Below are 21483 nucleotides of genomic sequence, written 5' to 3' on the forward strand. Positions count from 1 at the left end.
AGCCACATCACATGACCCTGGGTGAACTGTTACAGCCCAGGGAGCAGCGGCAGGGACGACCCTCTACACATCTCCCTCCACCTTCGCCTCAAGCCTCTGAGCATTCACTACTCATACAGCGTACACAGATTACTGTAACAAACAGAAATGACTGGGCTGAGCCTCAGAGTCTGCAGAAACAATAAGCAGTTGCCAAACAAAAAAACAAATGACTGATTCTCATTAATGTTCCTCCAGCATTTTCTTATTATATGTTTACCATTGGCTGAAGGATACATTTCGTTTATTTTTTTTATTTTTTACCCCTCCACTACCCCTCTTCGAAGGTCAAATATCCTAGTTTTTTTTTTACAGCTTTTTTGCTACATATACATTTTACATACATGGTACTTATCTACACTGCTCAAAAAATAAAGGGAACACTTAAACAACACAATGTAACTCCAAGTCAATCACACTTCTGTGAAATCAAACTGTCCACTTAGGAAGCAACACTGATTGACAATAAATTTAACATGCTGTTGTGCAAATGGAATAGACAACAGGTGGAAATTATAGGCAATTAGCAAGACACCCCCAATAAAGGAGTGGTTCTGCAGGTGGGGACCACAGACCACTTCTCAGTTCCTATGCTTCCTGGCTGATGTTCTGGTCACTCTTGAATGCTGGCGGTGCTTTCACTCTAGTGGTAGCATGAGACGGGGTCTACAACCCACACAAGTGGCTCAGGTAGTGCAGCTCATCCAGGATGGCACATCAATGCGAGCTGTGGCAAGAAGGTTTGCTGTGTCTGTCAGCGTAGTGTCCAGAGCACGGAGGCGCTACCAGGAGACAGGCCAGTACATCAGGAGACGTGGAGGAGGCCGTAGGAGGGCAACAACCCAGCAGCAGGACCGCTACCTCCACCTTTGTGCAAGGAGGAGCAGGAGGAGCACTGCCAGAGCCCTGCAAAAGGACCTCCAGCAGGCCACAAATGTGCATGTGTCTGCTCAAACGGTCAGAAACAGACTCCCTGAGGGTGGTATGAGGGCAAGAAGTCCACAGGTGGGGGTTGTGCTTACAGCCCAACACCGTGCAGGACGTTTGGCATTTGCCAGAGAACACCAAGATTGGCAAATTTGCCACTGGCGCCCTGTGCTCTTCACAGATGAAAGCAGGTTCACACTGAGCACGTGACAGACGTGACAGAGTCTGGAGACGCCGTGGAGAACATTCTGCTGCCTGCAACATCCTCCAGCATGACCGGTTTGGCGGTGGGTCAGTCATGGTGTGGGGTGGCATTTCTTTGGGGGGCCGCACAGCCCTCCATGTGCTCGCCAGAGGTAGCCTGACTGCCATTAGGTACCGAGATGAGATCCTCAGACCCCTTGTGAGACCATATGCTGGTGCGGTTGGCCCTGGATTCCTCCTAACGCAAGACAAAGCTAGACCTCATGTGGCTGGAGTGTGTCAGCAGTTCCTGCAAGAGGAAGGCATTGATGCTATGGACTGGCCCGCCCGTTCCCCAGACCTGAATCCAATTGAGCACATCTGGGACATCATGTTTTGCTCCATCCACCAACGCCACGTTGCACCACAGACTGTCCAGGAGTTGGCGGATGCTTTAGTCCAGGTCTGGGAGGAGATCCCTCAGGAGACCATCCGCCACCTCATCAGGAGCATGCCCAGGCGTTGTAGGGAGGTCATACAGGCACGTGGAGGCCACACACACTACTGAGCCTCATTTTGACTTGCTTTAAGGACATTACATCAAAGTTGGATCAGCCTGTAGTGTGGTTTTCCACTTTAATTTTGAGTGTGACTCCAAATCCAGACCTCCATGGGTTGATAAATTGGATTTCCATTTATTATTTTTGTGTGATTTTTGTTGTCAGCACATTCAACTATGTAAAGAAAAAAGTATTTAATAAGATTATTTCTTTCATTCAGATCTAGGATGTGTTGTTTAAGTGTTCCCTTTATTTTTTTGAGCAGTATATAAAGCAGTCACATACAGTGAGGGAAAAAAGTATTTGATCCCCTGCTGATTTTGTACGTTTGCCCACTGGCAAAGAAATGATCAGTCTATAATTTTAACGGTAAGTTTATTTGAACAGTGAGAGACAGAATAACAACAAAAAAATCCAGAAAAAAAACGCATGTCAAAAATGTCATAAATTGATTTGCATTTTAATGAGGGAAATAAGTATTTGACCCCCTCTGCAAAACATGACTTAGTACTTGGTGGAAAAACCCTTGTTGGCAATCACAGAGGTCAGACGTTTCTTGTAGTTGGCCACCAGGTTTGCACAGATCTCAGGAGGGATTTTGTCCCACTCCTCTTTGCAGATCTTCTCCAAGTCATTAAGGTTTTGAGGCTGACGTTTGGCAACTCGAACCTTCAGCTCCCTCCACAGATTTTCTATGGGATTAAGTTCTGGAGACTGGCTAGGCCACTCCAGGAACTTAATGTGCTTCTTCTTGAGCCACTCCTTTGTTGCCTTGGCCATGTATTTTGGGTCATTGTCATGCTGGAATACCCATCCACGACCCATTTTCAATGCCATGGCTGAGGGAAGGAGGTTCTCACCCAAGATTTGACAGTACATGGCCCCGTCCATCGTCCTTTGTTGCGGTGAAGTTGTCCTGTCCCCTTAGCAGAAAAACACCCCCAAAGCATAATGTTTCCACCTCCATGTTTGACGGTGGGGATGGTGTTCTTTGGGTCATAGGCAGCATTCCTCCTCCTCCAAACATGGCGAGTTGAGTTGATGCCAAAGAGCTCCATTTTGGTCTCATCTGACCACAACACTTTCACCCAGTTGTCCTCTGAATCATTCAGATGTTCACTGGCAAACTTCAGACGGGCATGTATATGTGCTTTCTTGAGCAGGGGGACCTTGTGGGCGCTGCAGGATTTCAGTCCTTCACGGTGTAATGTGTTACCAATTGTTTTCTTGGTGACTATGGTCCCAGCTGCCTTGAGATCATTGACAAGATCCTCCCGTGTAGTTCTGGGCTGATTCCTCACCGTTCTCATGATCATTGCAACTCCACGAGGTGAGATCTTGCATGGAGCCCCAGGCCGAGGGAGATTGACAGTTCTTTTGTGTTTCTTCCATTTGCGAATAATCACACCAACTGTTGTCACCTTCTCACCAAGCTGCTTGGCGATGGTCTTGTAGCCCATTCCAGCCTTGTGTAGATCTACAATCTTGTCCCTGACATCCTTGGAGAGCTCTTTGGTCTTGGCCATGGTGGAGAGTTTGGAATCTGATTGATTGATTGCTTCTGTGGACAGGTGTCTTTTATACAGGTGTAACCGATGTGAAATGGCTAGTTAGTTAGCGGTGGTGCGCGCTAATAGCATTTCAATCAGTGATGTCACTCGCTCTGAGACTGGAAGTAGGGTTTCCCCTTGCGTTGTGGCGCGATGGGTAACGATGCTTCGTGGGGTGTCAGTTGTTGATGTGTGCAAGGGTCCCTGGTTCGAGCCCGGGTTGGGGCGAAGAGAGGGACGGAACGTACACTGTTAGACAGGTAACAAATTGAGATTAGGAGCACTCTCTTTAAGAGTGTGCTCCTAATCTCAGCGCGTTACCTGTATTAAAGACACCTGGGAGCCAGAAATCTTTCTGATTGAGAGGTGGTCAAATACTTATTTCCCTCATTAAAATGCAAATCAATGTATAACATTTTTGACCTGCTTTTTTCTGGATTTTTTCATTGTTATTCTGTCTCTCACTGTTCAAATAAACCTACCATTAAAATTATAGACTGATCATTTCTTTGTCAGTGGGCAAACATACAAAATCAGCAGGGGATCAAATACTTTTTTCCCTCACTGTAACAATAATACATAACCAAACATACACTCTTTAAACCCAACCCTCAGCCACTCTCAGCCCATCCCACCTATCACCATAGACCACCCTCGTTTGGTTTCCATGTGCCATATATTTCTCAATTATGCTATGATGTTTTACAAAAAATGTTTACCTTTCTAATCGTATATTATCCACAGATTGTGAGCTAAAGATAAACATTTCCTACGAGTATTATTATAGTATTTATTGACTGACTATGGCTTTTCAGATCGCCCAACACTGCTATTTGTAAGGTTCATTTTAATTGCATGTTGTGATTTTTTTTAACCATTCCTGAACCTGTGACCAGAAACAAGCTACATAGGGGCAATACCAGAATAAATGATCTATTGATTCTGTCTCTTCGCAGCAAAATCTACAAAGCTGAGATTGTTTATTGCCCCATATATATAGTATTATGTTGGTGGCAAGAATTTTATATAATAATTTAAACTGAAAAACTCTTAAGTGTTGAATGAAGTGTAGTTTTTTGTACCAGTTCATAAACCATGTGACATGGAATTGGTACATCGAAAAGCTCCTCCCATTTATTTTGCAACCTGCAGCTGTCAAATTTTTGTCCTCAGATGAAACTGGTATATTTTTCTATTTATGCCAGTTCCTTTCAGCCAATTTGTATGTTTAATATATGGCAGGCAAACAAGTTCCCTACCTTCTCCCTTTTCCACCTGCCGCCTCTATTTTCGTGGTAATGCTGCAATCAGTTGATTGTAAGTTTGGATTGAGCAGACATTCCCATATATTTTCGATAGCTACATATGTGACTCCTCCGTTTCTATTCATAATACCATTAATAAATATAATATCAATTTTAAACATTTCCATAAAGAATGTTTTTTTATTAATCAGTATATTTGAGTTTAACCGTAACATTTGTTGTAATATTTGTCCTATCTTTTCTGGAGGATAAAACTGAAATTGTAACCAGCTTTGTATGGCTTGTTTAAGAAAGGACAATACTTTAAACAAAATTTCATTTTCAATCAGTCGGAAATGAGAAGTTGTAATCTGTATAAAGGCAAAAAGGCAAGTTTTGAACAAAGTATGAGCCTTTCTTAATAATCTACTGGAGAACCATTTTGGGTTTAGTATAACTTATGTATGAGTGAAGCTTTTAGTGAGAGGTTTAAAGATTTAATATTTAATACATTTAGCCCCCCAAACTCAAATTCATTATATAAATATGCACGTTTAATTTAGTCTGGTTTAGCATTCCAAATACAATGAAATACGTTTTGCTCATATGATTTAAAAAACGACTCATCTGGAGTAGGCAGTGCCATTAGTAAGTAAGTAAACTGTGATAGGACCAAAAAGATTATTCGAAAAAAGTATTAAAAGTATTTATCTCTCTATGGTTGCAGAATCTTATCTATTTTTGTTAACTTTCTATTGAAATTAATTGTGGTAAATTCATTTATATATTTGTAGATGTGAATACCAAGTATGTCTACTTCACTATCATGCCATTTTACTATTTTACATCTGGGGTTGCTGTACATAACTGTAACCCATTGTATAAGAGATTCACCAAAATGAAAGTAATCCAGGCATTTATATATAAATTGTAGTCGTACTTTATCAAACGCCTTTTCAAAATCTGCTATGAAGACCAGGCCTGGTATCTTTGATGTTTCATAATGTTCAATTGTTTCAAGTAATTGTCGTATATTATCTCCAATATATCGTCCATGTAAAAAACCTGTCTGCTCAGGATGAACAATATCTGGTAAAACCTTTTTTATTCTATGTGCTATGCATTTCGCCAGGATTTTCGCATTGTAACAGTGAAGTGTTAGAGGCCTCCAGTTTTTTAAATGGGCTGGATCTTTATACTTACCATCGGTTCTGTTTTAGTAGTAATGAAATCAGACCTTCTTGTTGAGTACCTGAAAGTCTACAAATAGTAATGAAATCAGATAGTAATAGTAATGAAATCAGACCTTCTTGTTGAGTACCTGAAAGTCTACAAATAGTAATGAAATCAGACCTTCTTGTTGAGTACCTGAAAGTCTACAAATAGTAATGAAATCAGACCTTCTTGTTGAGTACCTGAAAGTCTACAAATAGTAATGAAATCAGACCTTCTTGTTGAGTACCTGAAAGTCTACAAATAGTAATGAAATCAGACCTTCTTGTTGAGTACCTGAAAGTCTACAAATAGTAATGAAATCAGATAGTAATAGTAATGAAATCAGACCTTCTTGTTGAGTACCTGAAAGTCTACAAATAGTAATGAAATCAGATAGTAATAGTAATGAAATCAGACCTTCTTGTTGAGTACCTGAAAGTCTACAAATAGTAATGAAATCAGATAGTAATAGTAATGAAATCAGACCTTCTTGTTGAGTACCTGAAAGTCTACAAATAGTAATGAAATCAGATAGTAATAGTAATGAAATCAGACCTTCTTGTTGAGTACCTGAAAGTCTACAAATAGTAATGAAATCAGATAGTAATAGTAATGAAATCAGATAGTAATAGTAATGAAATCAGATCTTCTTGTTGAGTACCTGAAAGTCTACAAATTTAAAATATGCTAATAATGGAGTAATTAAAACATGCTAATAATGGATGTTTGAGTACATCAAAAAAGGTCTGATCTAGCTCTACTGGTATACCTTCAAGCCCTGGTGTTTTTCCAGACTGAAAAGATTTTATTGCCTGAAAAAGTTCCTCTTCTGTAAGTTGGCCTTCACACAGGTCTTTCTGTAAATTTGTTCATTTTACATTATTATTAGGAAAGAAATCCTTACCGTTAACATCATTCAGTGGAAATGGAGGAGACTTAAAAGAAAACATAATTTAAATATTTTGCTTTCTCTTTCAAAATATAATTTGGTGAATCATGGATAACTCCATCATTTGTAACGAGTTTCTGTAAATCATTTTTGGTAGAATTTCTATGTTGAAGATTCAAGAAATATTTTGTGCATTGTTCACCATTTTCCATCCAATTCGCTTTATTTTTGTAATACATTACACTTGATCCTTCTTGAATAAGTACCTCCATTTCTTTTTGTTTTTCCTCTAACCTATTTTGTGCCTCTATAGTACAGTTTCCATTACCATCTACCTGCGCTGGTACTTCCTCTATCTCTTTTGACCTAAACTGATTTTGTTTTAATGGTGAGTATTGTATTGAATGGCCTCTAAAAGTACATTTGAAAGTGTCCCATACAATAAGGGAATCTGCTGTACCTATGTTATACAAAAAAAGTAAATTATGAATTATTTTGTCTTAGTTAAGAACAAGTTGTCATCTAATAGGCTTTGATCCAATTTCCAATGTCCACGTAGTTTGTAGAGTGATTTCCTTTACAATCTATTCTGGTACTTAAAACCGTATTATAATCTCCCACCATAATAATAGATTCTTTCAATGCTTGTATTTTCGAAAAAGTGTGGATCATCATTATTTGGCCCATATAGATTCATTAGCCATATCTGTTTTTGGTTCAATAGCCTATTTAAAATAATCAATTTTCCTTGCGGATCTGTTTGCACAATTGGATCAAAATTTGTATTAATTAGTATAATCACCCTTGAGTGAGTGAGTGAGAGAGAGATAAAGAAATAGATAAGTCTGGTGAGAGTTGTGAAGCTTTGAGCAGGAAGTGGGTTCTGAAGAAAGGAAGTAGGTTTTGAAGAAAGGAAGTACTTCTCACTGCACTGCTGAGCAATCAGATAAACACGGGTAACAGAAAGATAAGGCAGATTTATAATCTAGATATCTATATGGGAGAGTGGGGTAAATTGAGCCAAAGGGTTAGTTGTTTCTAGGAAACCATACACAAAATGAATCATGTGACCAAATATTTAGGAAGAGGTTATCATTTCATAGAGTCTGTGAAGGAAAAAAACACATTTACATTTTTAGTCATTTAGCAGATGCTCTTATCCAGAGCGACTTACAATAGTGAATGCATACATTTCATACTTTTCTTTTTTTTATTATTATTATTTTTATTTAATTTTAGTAATTAATTTTCCTGTGCTGGCCCCCCGTGGGAATCGAACCCACAACCCTGGCGTTGCAAACACCATGCTCTACCAACTGAGCTACAGGGAAAAAGCGGTAAGCAAGTTAGGTCCAAAAAACTGATTTTCATAAAGTCAAATACATTTATTGTGATATATGTTTCATGATGCCAGGTATAGGCTAGTTTTAAAGTATATGGTTCGCACCTCTATTGGGGAGGACGGGATGGTGGTAACAGCTGGACTGGAATCAGTGGAATGGAATCAACTACATCAAACACATGGTTTCCTTTTTTTATTCCATTCGCGCCGTTCCAGCCATTATTATGAGCCGTCCTCCCCTCAGCAGCCTCCACTAGTTTCTTTGGGGTAAATTGTACCATTATTATTGTGTATATATAATGTATGTAAACTTTGTTGAAGCTCTGCTGTCTGTATTCTGTCTCTAAATGTTGTCCATCACTAGCAACACCATATCACCAAGTACAATTCTGAGTATGTGTAAATGTACTTGGCGAATAACGGTGATTCTGATTTGGCGAGGGGACAGTTGAGCCAACGGGTAATCAACACACCCCATACAAATGATGATTACATTTAGTCCGTTTATTCATAATATGAATAGTATTTTGACGACGCCTCGCATTTGAGTGATTAGTCAAGTTGAATCCCTTCCTCGGTTGAGTTTTCTTCCTCGGTGTAACGCAAGGTATTATCGCTGAGATATGAGGTTACACGTAAATGCTTTAAAATGTAGTTAGAAATGTTTCCCAATGCTTGTCCCCATACTCAATTTACTCCATACCCGAGGTAAATTGAGCCAAGAGACAAGCTGGTTTCAAAAGGGTTATGTTTACAGGCATTCGGATTATTTCCAGGGATACACAACTTCCTGAAATATACGTAGATATCTTCGGATATACTATATTTCCCTTGGCGTAGTGATGCTGAATGTAAAAAAAAAAAAATCGCCCAACATACCCCCCATACCTGTTTCAATTGTTGTTTTTGTATACACTTGGGAAATGTCTCTTGTGACCCATAGGCGCACAGTCTGCTATTGCTCAATCGAGTAACACAAGTCTTTATCCTACTACCTATGGTGTAACCTGTATCATGCCCTGCATTTCAGACTTCCTTGAAGCCTGGGTGCGGTGAAGCAATGACTTACGAGGCATGACGTGTCCATTTTCCCGTTTGACTCCGCCCCCTCTCTAGAACTCGCGACTCAACACCCTGGCGTCTCTTGGGAGATTTGAATGTATTTTTTAAACTTTTACAAAAAAATTGATTTTAATTTTGGAGACTCGACTGTATCACTATTTGTCATGTAGGAGCGGGTTTGATCAAGGTAAGTGACGGTAACTCTCCGCCTGTAGTTTTGGGAAAAGAGATTGATATCGGACTTCTGCGGCTAAAACAGTAGGCGTAGGCTACAGTGAAATCGAAACAATACGTTTTCTCGGTTTTTATTGTAGCTTTAGCGGAGTTTATTCTTGAACTAGATATGAACTTTGTATAAATTAAAATGCCTAGCTATAACGTACGTACCGGAAAACCGGAAAATAATTTACCTCGACATAGATGGGCTCCCGACTGGCGCAGCGGTCTAAGGCACTGTATCTCAGTGCTAGAGGCGTTAGACATCCTGGTTCGAATCCAGGCTGTATCACAACCGGCCGTGGTTGGGAGTCCCATAATGCGGCGCACAATTGGCCCAACGACGGTGTAGGCCGTCATTATAAACAAGAATTTGTTCTTAACTGCCTTGCCTAGATAATGAAAGGTTAAATAAAAAAAAAAATGCCTAGGCTAGGTAAGTTATTTTCCGAGACTTACGTACCATACAAAGTTCATATCTATATAGCCTTGACATGGTAGTAAAAAAGTTATTTTTGCACTTAATACTGATTCATATTGACAACATTTTCTTTGCACTAGAAAAAACGTAAGTCAAGTAGGCCTAATGTGTGAAGGCATTATGAAGAGAGTTTTGTCACAAGTGTTACCCCATCTCCTTTCTGCAGGTGTTGTTCTTTTAAAGATGGTGTTAGTGAAAAGAGTGGTGTGAAAGAATGGATGTCTTGAGAGGGAAATGGAAGGAAAAATGCATTCTGAACGTTTGCACTCTGCTCGTATTGGTAAGAAACTTTAACATGAACAGATGCATAATGCCGAGTCCTCTACCAATAACATAATGCCCCATCTAGTCGTAATTATTTCTCAGCAATACATCAATCAACCCCCACCAATCCATCAACTATCAAATTTGTCAATTATTTACACCATTCAATTCAGTGTTAATAAATTATTAAATCAGTAAATAAATTAGTCAATAATTTCAGGAATAGGCCTATACAGTAGCCTATCAATCAGTTCTAAAATATTTTCAGTAATTACATATGACTGGTATTTGATTGGATCTGTTCTATAACAACAATGTAATGTAATGTTGCAGTGCTGGTCAGTAGACCTCTCCCTCTCACCACCACCACCTCTTGATAGGACCCAGGAGTTGCAATGCCTTGAGGGGAGTCATTACCGCAATGCTAACGGGACATGCTGTCGAAAGTGCCATGAAGGTAGGCCTTCTGTACTGTACTATATTACACTGCACTTATACAACTGGGCCTTTCCATTCCAGAGTGTAATGTGGGTGTAACTTATACTTTTCCATACACTATGCATTGAGTTAAAGATCAAATCCGCATTATGGGAAACAGTGCCACTGTTCGCCCCAGAACTAGGGTAACTATATGTGCCGGACAGTCCCTCATTTTTTCCCACGTCCCACAACCAAATAATCATGTCCCTTATTTTATCAACAAATTAAAACACTACTAATTTAGAAAAAAGGTTTATTTGTCCCGTATTTCATTGACTTCATATTCATTTGATGAGAATTGACATTCTACCTGTCCCTTGCAGTCATGTTGCCCTTATGGCAACATACTAAACTCAGCAAAAAAAGAAACGTCCTCTCACTGTCAACTGTGTTTATTTTCAGCAAACTTAACATGTGTAAAATTTGTATGAACATAACAAGATTCAACAACTGAGACATAAACTGAACAAGTTCCACAGACATGTGACAGAAATTGTAACAGAAATTGAGTAATGTGGGGGGGGGGGGTCAAAAGTAACAGTCAGTAACTGGTGTGGCCACCAGCTGCATTAAGTACTCCAGTGCATCTCCTCCTCGTGGACTGCACCAGATTTGCCAGTTATTGCTGTGAGATGTTACCCCACTCTTCCACCAAGGCACCTGCAAGTTCCTGGACATTTCTGAGGGGAATGGCCCTAGCCCTCACCCTCCGATCCAACAGGTCCCAGACGTGCTCAATGGGATTGAGATCCGGGCTCTTCGCTGGCCATGGCAGAACACTGACATTCCTGTCTTGCAGGAAATCACGCACAGAACGAGCAGTATGGCTGGTGGCATTGTCATGCTGGAAGGTCATGTCAGGATGAGCTTGCAGGAAGGGTACCACATGAGGGAGGAGGATGTCTTCCCTGTAAGGCACAGCGTTGAGATTGCCTACAATGACAACAAGCTCAGTCTGATGATGCTGTGACGCACTGCCCCAGACCATGACGGACCATCCACCTCCAAATCGCTCCCGCTCCAGAGTACAGGCCTCGGTGTAACGCTCATTCCTTCGACAATAAACGCGACTCCGACCATCACCCCTGGTGAGACAAAACCGCGACTCGTCAGTGAAGAGCACTTTTTGCCAGTCCTGTCTGGTCCAGCGACGGTGGGTTTATGCCCATAGGTGACGTTGTTGCCGGTGATGTCTGGTGAGGACCTGCCTTACAACAGGCCTACAAGCCCTCAGTCCAGCCTCTCTCAGCCTATTGTGGACAGTCTGAGCAGTGATGGAGGGATTGTGCGTTCCTGGTGTATCTCGGGCAGTTGTTGTTGCCATCCTGTAACTGTCCCGCAGGTGTGATGTTCGGATGTACCGATCCTGTGCAGGTGTTGTTACACGTGGTCTGCCACTGCGAGGACGATCAGATGTCCGTCCTGTCTCCCTGTAGCGCTATCTTAGGCGTCTCACAGTACGGACATTGCAATTTATTGCCCTGGCCACATCTGCAGTCCTCATGCCTCCTTGCAGCATGCCTAGGTCACATTCACGCAGATGAGCAGGGACCCTGGGCATCTTTCTTTTGGTGTTTTTCAGAGTCAGTAGAAGGGTCTCTTTAGTGTCCTAAGTTTTCATAACTGTGACATTAATTGCCTACCGTCTGTAAGCTGTTAGTGTCTTAACGACCGTTCCACAGGTGCATGTTCATTAATTGTTTATGGTTCAGTGAACATTGAGCATGGGAAACAGCCTTTAACCCCTTTACAGTGAAGATCTGTGAAGTTATTTGGATTTTTACAAATTATCTTTGAAAGACAGGGTCATGAAAAAGGGATGTTTCTTTTTTTTACTGAGTTTATATCTTAAGGATGTGGTGCTGGTGATGAGAAAGGGGAAATCTACAGTAGCTGCATCCATTTTTGGACTTAATAAATGGTATGTACCCAGTGATTCTTGAAGAATATAACTAGAAATGCCCCATGAGCTTAGTTCAACTGTTGTACCCCATCAGAACCCAAAATATAAGCTTGTTTTAGTCCAATGTTTGTAATCAAAATAAATCTAAACAAACATTGTATAGTCTCAAAACATGGTTAAAACTATCATTTTGATATCCTGGATGTTCAGTCCTTGCATAGCTCTGTCTATGAATTTGAGAGTGGTTACGTTTCTCCAGCCCCATCCCTCAACTTGTTTATGCTTTCTTATTGTTTCAACTGCTGATGGACGCTTCTAACATTTCTCCAATGTTGTTGAGATCTGATATCCTGCACAGCGCAAGAGACATAGGCCAATGTCATATCGTCAACCAATCACACTTTCCAAATATTTTCATGGCTAAATTCCAGCTAAACTTGGAGAGGACAGTTACCTACCGGTATTTACAAAAAGCATGATTCCCAGATTTCCGTACAAAACAGCCACACAAGTGGTCTCTTGTTTCTGGATCACCAAATGTTGCACAAGGCAAAAGAGAAGGCTACGTGTGCTTCAATTGGCTCGCTCGGTGCAGCGGGGGAGATGTGTGCCTGTGCAGAGGTGTCAGAGGGGGAAAAAAACTATGTTGTTTGTAGTAACTTCTTTGTTGTTGTAATATCCCAAATGGAGTTTCACCAATTAAGGATTCCAGCATTAAACAAAAACCTTATTTCAAGATTACAATCTTATTGTGTATTCTGTCAGTCGTTCAGTCATCTGTGATACTATAGGCCTTACATACTGTTAACTATATTTGTCACTCTCTAACCTAGTTTTAGCTCTGTATTACCAGGTTTTACAGTAAATAAATATGCTGGATTGTGTTGCCCCCCTCCCCCCCACTGCCCTCCCCCTTAGAGTATGTATGCCTTGTGTTCTCCAGGGTTTAAGTTGAAGAAGGACTGCACTAAAGAGGGTGAGAGCCAATGTGAACCCTGTAAAGAGGGCAAGACATACCTAGAGAGGAGTAACTACGCCAAGAACTGCCTCCGTTGTACACGCTGTGATGGTACTATACAATTATTTACAAAAACGTACAATTTACAATAACATGCAATTATGTACAAAATACATTTAAAAACAATGTCATCACTATAGATGGTCTCAGTATGATATGATAACAAATGTCTTCTGTCTCTGCCCCCCTCCGCACTCTCTTTCTCTCTGTTCTGTTCTTCTTGGCTGTGTTGTTCCATACACCAATAGACAATGAGGAACAGGTGTCGCCATGCAAGAAGAGTAGGAACACAGTGTGTCGCTGCATTGAAGGCTTCTACAAAAAGAGAATAGACTCGGTAACACGGGAGTGCCTCCGTTGCAAGACGTGTGGACCTGGAGAGAGAGAAACACAACCATGTGAGTTTGTCTTGCTAGTGTGGTTCATAATGTTTCCCTTCTTTCCACCCAACCTGGTATTTACTTATGGATTACACAGTATAACGGTTATTACATAATAAGGACAACCCTTTGTTTTGTTCTACTAGTACTATTTGTTTGTGTGCTTGTACTGAGTGTACATACTGTTGTTGACAGGTACTCCAGAGAGAGATACAGTGTGTGAATGTATGGACTTCCGAAACAAGAAAAACAACAGGAACTGTCTTCCATGCCAAAAGTAAGTACTGGCTTGTGAACAAGCTGACACTATTTTGTCTGTTAAAACTCTTGGGTTTGTCTTCTTTATGAACATTCTGCTTGTAAATGGGAAGTTTAATAGAAACTGTATGCAATGTTGTGCAACAACATTTTGACATGTCAGCTGTTTTGTGGTCACACCAACCCTGGTCCTAGAGACCTACAGTCTGTTGCTATGTAAGATTGGAGAAGGTCATCATGTCCAGGCTTTAGTTCCAGCCCAGCACTAACACATCTGATTCACCCTAATCTACTGCTCATCAAGACCTTAGGCAGTGCTGACCACTGATACAGGGCTGGTAACTGTCTCTTTCAGTGTTCTGTCTTTCCAGAGGTGGGTATGCTGCAACAGGAGGGCCTGAATGGTTCTTCTGTAGAGCAGTTCTTCACATGACTCAATACTAATAATTTCCTCTTCACAAACGGGCCACTTCCTCTTCAATAACATACAATTTCCTCTCCAGTTGTAGATCAGCTGACTGTCAGCAGGAGTGTGCTTCAGGCACAGATCCCACTCCCAAACGTGAGTTTCTGATACTTTGTGGCTGGGTTCTGGCTAGAAACATAGTTTGTTTATTTGGTGGGTCACAAGATACTTTGAAACTTTTTTGTTGTTATGCTTAAATATATTGGAACTAGACTATTTCTGTAGTGGCTGTTTCACATTTGTCATAAGGGCTGCAGCATGTATTCATCCTCTCACTCTGCATGTCTGCCCCTCTTTCCAGCTGAAGACACTGGATGGGGTGTTTGGTCTCCCTACCTGTTGCCTGCGTTCGGCTGTGTTTGTGTGGTGCTGCTGGTGGTGATGGGGATCATGGGCGTACTAGTGGTCCGACGGAAACCGAAGGAGTCAAACTCCTTTCTCTCTGCTGAGATCACCTCTCAGGGCTCCGAGAAGTCTACTCGGGTGAGACACATCTCTGACCTCTCACCTTTGACCCCTGACATCTCATATTTCACCTCTGACCTGACTGGACAAACCCAATCTGATAAAAACCTTTAAAGGGTTTTATTGGAGAAAAAATAGATACCATTTCAACTACTGTTTGGAACACTCAAGAGCATTTATAGATTGTTTGCACCATAGTGATGGGAGGAAACCAATAGGATTTCCTTTATTGATTGTGCTGTGTTCCCCGGGTTTAGGATGTACTGGGATCGGATGCAGTTCTGTATAGTAGAATTCTGATGTTTTCCATTTTCTGTGATTGTAGAGGTTGATCCAAGAGGACCCAGAGAACGTTCTCAACCAGAGTATCCCTTCATATAGCCCAGTGTGTGAGAGTGAACAGGAGCCCCTCCGGAAGCTACCGGCCTGTGTCCCCAAGGAGATCAAGAGTAAGTGTGTGTGCATGTGCGTGCATGCGAACGTGTGTGGGTGCACGTTTCCCTATCTTATCCGGACTAGAATGTCTTGACGAGTCTTCAGAATGTTCTGACAAGGTAGGACAACAAGAACAATTCTGAAAAGGTGAGGATTTTAAAGGTTAGGGCTAGGAGTTAGGGTTGGGTTTAGGTTAAGGTTAGGGTTAAGTTTTCTTGAATGGAAATACATTTTTACTCCCCAAAATGTTCTGAAAATTCCCAAAAAACAAGCTTTGTGTGTGTTGGAATGTGAAAGTTTTTTTAGATACACTACATGGCCAAAAGTATGTGGACACCTGGTTGTCAAACATCTCATTCCAAAATCATGGGCATTAATATGGAGTTGGTCCCCCCTTTGCTGCTATAACAGCCTCCACTCTTCTGGAAAGGCTTTCCACTAGATGTTGAAACATTGCTTGCGGAACTTGCTTCTGTTCAGCCACAAGAGCATTAGTGAGGTCAGGCACTGATGTTGGGTGATTAGGCCTGGCTCACAGTCGGCATTCCAATTCCTCCCAAAGGTTTTCGATGGGGTTGAGGTCAGGGCTCTGTGCAGACCTGTCAAGTTCTTCTACACCGATCTCGACAAACCATTTCTGTAAGGACCTCGCTTTGTGCAAGGGGGCATTGTCATGCTGAAACAGGAAAGGGCCCTCCCAAACTGTTGCCACAAAGTTGGAAGCACAGAATCGTCTACAATATAATTAATTGTATGCTGTAGAGTTAAGATTTCCCTTCACTGGAACTAAGGTGCCTAGCCAGAACCATGAAAAACAGTCCCAAACCATTATTCCTCCTCCACCAAACTTTGTAGTTGGCACTATGCATTCGGGCAGGTAGCGTTTTTCTGGCATCCACCAAACCCAGATTTGGCCGTTGGACTGCCAGATGGTGAAGCGTGATTCATGACTCCAGAGAACACGTTACCACTGCTCCAGAGTCCAATGGCGGTGAGCTTTATAAATCAAATCAAATGTTATTTGTCATATGCGCCGAATACAACCTTACAGTGAAATGCTTACGTTCAAGCCTTTAACCAACAATGCTTTAAGAAGTTACGAAAAATAAGTGTTAATAAAAAGTAAAAGTAACAAATAATTAAACTGCAGCAGTAAAATAACAATAGCAATATGTACAAGTAGGTAGAGTTAAAGTGACTATGCATAGATAATAAACAGAGAGTAGCTGCAGCGTAAAGAGGGGTCTGAGTAGCCCTTTGATTAGCTGTTCAGGAGTCTTATGGCTTTGGGGTAGAAGCTGTTAAGAAGCCTTTTGGACCTAGACTTGGCACTCCGGTACCGCTTGCTGTGCGGTAGCAGAGAGAACGGTCTATGACTAGAGTGGCTGGAGTCTTTGACCATTTTTAGGGCCTTCCTCTGACACCGTCTGGTATAGATATCCTGGATGGCAGGAAGCTTGGCCCCAGTGATGTACTGGGCCGTATGCACTACCCTCTGTAGTGCCCTGCGGTCTGAGGCCGAGAAGTTGCCATACCAGGCAGTGATGCAACCAGTCAGGATCAATCAATTACATTTATTTATAAAGCCCTTCTTACATCAGCTGATGTCACAAAGTGCTGTACAGAAACTCAGGCTAAAAGGATGCTCTCGATGGTGCAGCTGTAGAACCTTTTGAGGATCTGAGGACCCATGCCGAATCTTTTCAGTCTCCTGAGTGGGAATAGGTTTTGTCGTGCCCTCATCACGACTGTCTTGGTGTGTTTGGACCATGATAGTTTGTTTGTAATGTGGACACCAAGGAACTTGAAGCTCTCAACCTGCTCCACTACAGCCCCATCAATGAGAATGGGGGCGTGCTTGGTCCTCCTTTTCCTATTGTCAACAATCATCTCCTTTGTATTGATCACGTTGAGGGAGAGGTTGTTGTCCTGGCACCGCACGGCCAGGTCTATGACCTCCTCCCTATAGGCTGTTTCATCATTGTCGGTGATCAGGCCTGCCACTGTTGTGCCATCGGCAAACTTGATGATGGTGTTGGAGTCGTGCCTGGCCATGCAGTCATGAGTGAACAGGGAGTACAGGAGGGGACTGAGCACGCACCCCTGAGGGGCCCCCGTGTTGAGGATCAGTGTGGCAGATATGTTGTTATGTTGTTATCTACCCTTACCACCTGGGGGCGGCCCGTCAGGAAGTCCAGGATCCAGTTGCAGAGGGAGGTGTTTAGTCCCAGGAACCTTAACTTAGTCATGAGCTTTGAGGGCACTATGGTATTGAATGCTGAGCTGTAGTCAATGAATAGCATTCTCACATAGGTGTTCCTTTTGTCCAGGTGGGAAAGGGCAGTTTTGAGTGCAGTAGAGATTGCATCGGGGCACATACCGCCCCGATCTGTTGGGGCGGTATGTGCGTGCACCACTCCAACCGATGCTTGGCATTGCGCATGGTAATCTTAGGCTTGTATGCGGCTGCTCGGCCATGGAAACCCATTTCATGAAGCAGGACAGGCTATTTTTGTGCGCTTCAGCACTCAGTGGTCCCATTCTGTGAGCTTGTGTGGCTGAGCCATTATTGCTCCCAAGACATTTCCACTTCACAATAACAGCACTTACAGTTGACCGGGGCAGCTCTAGCAGGGCAGAAATGTTACGAACAGACTTGTTGGAAAGGTGGCATCCTATGGCGGTGCCACGTTGAAAGTCACTGAGCTCTTCAGTAAGGGCCATTCTACTGCCAATGTTTGTCTATGGTGTCCACGTACTTTTGGCCATGTAGTGTATATTGAACTCTATTTTAATCTCTCTCCTCCTATCACCTCTCTCTGTTCCTCTCTCCCTCCAGTCTCTGAGTTGATCTACTCGGTGTTGGACCAAGTCCCTCTGCGTCGTGTGAAGGAGCTGGTGCGTTCGCTGGGTGTGAGTGACATAGTGATAGAGAGGGCTGAGAATGACCACCTCCGTGACACTAAGGAAGCCCAGTACCAGATGCTGAGGGTCTGGGCTAAGGGAAATGCGCAGGGAGGGGGAGGGGTGCTAGCACGCCCTCTACTGTACCATCTGCTGGATAAGCTGAGAGACATGGACCTGGGAGGGACTGCAGAGGAGCTGGAGACCAAGTATGGAGATCAGTAGAGGGAGAGAGATGCAGACCGTATAGACCAAGTAGGGGACCCAGGTTTCTCTTCTCTATGTCGAATCAAAAGAGAAACCGAGAGGGACCAAGACTATTCATCATATGTATAGGATAATTAGGGGAGGGAGAGAGAGAGAGGGGAGGTGCTAATGGGGAGAGAGAAGATCAGCCACATCCCCTTGTCCCCGACTTCACTTGTGTAGACCTGAGAGAATAGGATTGGTACAGTGTAAGCAATATGGTAGTTGTTCCACCTGGTCCAGATCTCATAGACTAAGGTGGAAGTGTTGCCATGCTTTCACAATATTTCCTAATGTATTATATAACCTTTTGGCAGTGAGCCTGATTATTGATTGCCAGCTGTAACTTATACTTATTGTCATATGTTTTTTTTGTTGCACATTCAAACCAATGAGTGAGGAATTGTATGTTACAAAGCAGTTTTAGACAGTGCTGTTTGTAAAACAGGCAAACTTGTAATGTGTCACACACAGGTATGAGAACCACACTAAGAATTTAGTTAAATGTTGTGTTTAGGGTAATACAGATTTAACACCCATCTATAGTATTACAGTTCTATATTACTGAGTATTAGGTGGCGACAGGTAGCCTGTAACTGAAAGGTTGCTGTTTCGAACCCCTGAGCTGATAACGTGATACAAATCTGTCTGTGCCCTTGAACAAGACACTTAACCATAATTTCTCCTGTGAATCGCTCTGGATAAGGATGGCTAAAATCTAAATGTGAAATGTATTATTTACTAGTGTTGCAGTAGTACTCAAGCTAATATTTAGATAGGGAAGCTAAAAGCTATACAGATTCCTTCTGTCTCTATCTTGCATTAATCAACCACAAACATATCAAAAATATATTAGCATTATATGTCATATTTGAAGTCTTTGTATTGGTTTGTATATGGTTATTAATACTGCATAGGAGGATGTTGTATATTTGAATGGTTCTTTGATAAGTTGCTGCTTGGGCGTGAAGATCAAACTACTGTAGTTTTGCTGTCTTTTACTACTGTCTTGATGTACATATTCTTGTTTTACAAAATAGGCTAGGGATGTATCAATCTGTCATATTTCTTCTCACTGTACCATATTCACTATACCATTCAATCACACCCATCCAGGTTGTCTCTGTGCCATGGTTTGGTTACCACAAGTGATTGATTCTTATATCTGTACAGTAATAGTTGTGTCAGTACTGTTAGGGCACAGACAGGTCTTCTGCAGGTGTTATCCCTGAGTTATTGACATTCCTTAAAGCCCCATCATCATGCTGCCTTTATTCAGGATCACTTAGTCAGAGGACACACCTGTCACTCTGCAGGGCAGACTGATCTCTGGGAGACCAAACATGGAAACTAGGGATGGATAGAGTGGCAAGAAAAAGTATGTGAACCCTTTGGAATTACCTGGACTTCTGCATAAATTGGTCATAAAATTTGATCTGATCTTCACCTAAGTTCAACAATAGACAAACACAGTCTGCTTAAACTAATAACACACTAACAATTACACGTTTTCATGTCTTTATTGAACACACTGTGTAAAATTTCACAGTGCAGGGTGGGAAAAGTATCTGAACCCTTGGATTTAATAACTGGTTGATCCTCCTTTGGCAGTAATAACCTCAACCAAACGTTTTCTGTAGTTGCGGATCAGACCTGCACAACGGTCAGGAGGAATTTTGGACCATTCCTATTTATAAAACTGTTTCAGTTCCACAATATTCTTGGGATGTCTGGTGTGAACCACTCTCTTGAGGTCATGCCACAGCATCTCAGTCGGGTTGAGGTCAGGACTCTGACTGGGCCGCTCCAGAAGGCTTATTTTCTTCTGTGGAAGCCATTCTGTTGTTGATTTACTTCTTTGTTTTGAGTTGTTGTCCTGTTGCATCACCTAACTTCTGTTGAGCTTCAATTGGCAGATAGCCTTACATTCTCCAGCAAAATGTCTTGATAAACTTGGGAATTAATTGTTCCGTCAATGATAGCAAGCTGTCCAGGCCCTGAGGCTGCATAGCAGCTCCACACCATGATGCTCCCTCCACCATAATTTACACTGGGGATGAGGTTTTGATGTTGGTATGCTGTGCCTTATTTCTCCACACAGTGTTGTGTGTTCCTTCCAAACAACTCAACTTTAGTTTAATCTATCCACAGAATATTTTGCCAGTAGCGCTGTGGAACATCCAGATGCTCTTTTGCTAACTTCAGACTTGCAGCAATGTTTTTTTATGGACTGCAGTGGCTTTTTCTGTGATGTCCTCCCATGAACACCATTCTTGTTTAGTGTTTTACGTATCGTAGACTCATCAACAGAGATGTAAGCATGTTCCAGAGATGTATGTAAGTCTAGCTGACACTCTAGGATTCTTCTTAACCTCATTGAGCATTCTGCGCTGTGCTTTTGCAGTCATCTTTGCAGGACGGCCACTCTTAGGGAGAGTAGAAACAGTGCTGAACTTTCTCCATTTAAAGACAATTTTGTCTTACCGTGGACTGATGAACATCAAGGCTTTCAGAGATACTTTTGTAACCCTTTCCAGCTTTATGCAAGTCAACAATTCTTAATCTTGGGTCTTCTTAGATCTCTTTTGTTCGAGGCATGGTTCACATCAGGCAATGCTTCTTGTGAATAGCAAACTCAAATTTTGTGAGTCTTTTTTTATAGGGCAGGGCAGCTCTAACCAACATCTCTAATCTCGTCTCATTGATTGGACTCCAGGTTAGCTGACTCCTGACTCCAATTAGCTTTTGGGGAAGTCATTAGCCTAAGGGTTCACATACTTTTCACATACTTTTCCAACCTACACTGTGAATGTTTAAATGATGTATTTAATACAGACAAGAAACATTTGTGTGTTATTAGTTTAAGCAGACTGTGTTTGTCTGTTGTTGTGACTTAGATGAAGATCAGATCTAATTGTACGACCAATTTATGCAGAAATCCAGATTATTCCAAAGG

At 41.9% G+C, this 21483-nt stretch overlaps 1 protein-coding gene across 1 annotated transcript; it reads left to right on the top strand.

Annotated features, from left to right (window-relative positions):
* Nucleotides 1-9020: 9020 nt before the first annotated feature.
* On the top strand, nt 9021-19638 carry tnfrsf1a (tumor necrosis factor receptor superfamily, member 1a). The gene is made up of 10 exons (XM_029736988.1): nt 9021-9198; nt 9875-9988; nt 10306-10429; nt 13299-13424; nt 13622-13771; nt 13949-14030; nt 14515-14573; nt 14779-14960; nt 15268-15391; nt 18217-19638. The coding sequence occupies exons 2-10, from the start codon at nt 9923-9925 to the stop codon at nt 18504-18506; spliced, it is 1203 nt and encodes a 400-aa protein (XP_029592848.1). The 5' UTR covers nt 9021-9198; nt 9875-9922; the 3' UTR covers nt 18507-19638.
* Nucleotides 19639-21483: the final 1845 nt, after the last annotated feature.

The sequence above is a fragment of the Salmo trutta genome, chromosome 37 (genome assembly GCF_901001165.1).
Source record: "Salmo trutta chromosome 37, fSalTru1.1, whole genome shotgun sequence".
Lineage (NCBI taxonomy): Eukaryota > Metazoa > Chordata > Actinopteri > Salmoniformes > Salmonidae > Salmo > Salmo trutta.

What these genes read in the sequence shown, in the direction of transcription:
- tnfrsf1a (XM_029736988.1), top strand. Translation starts at nt 9,923, where the DNA reads ATGGATGTCTTGAGAGGGAAATGGAAGGAAAAATGCATTCTGAACGTT. An exon ending in AACTGTCTTCCATGCCAAAA is followed by an intron (nt 14,031 to 14,514) that starts GTAAGTACTGGC and finishes TTTCCTCTCCAG; the next exon opens with TTGTAGATCAGCTGACTGTC. An exon ending in CACAGATCCCACTCCCAAAC is followed by an intron (nt 14,574 to 14,778) that starts GTGAGTTTCTGA and finishes CCCTCTTTCCAG; the next exon opens with CTGAAGACACTGGATGGGGT.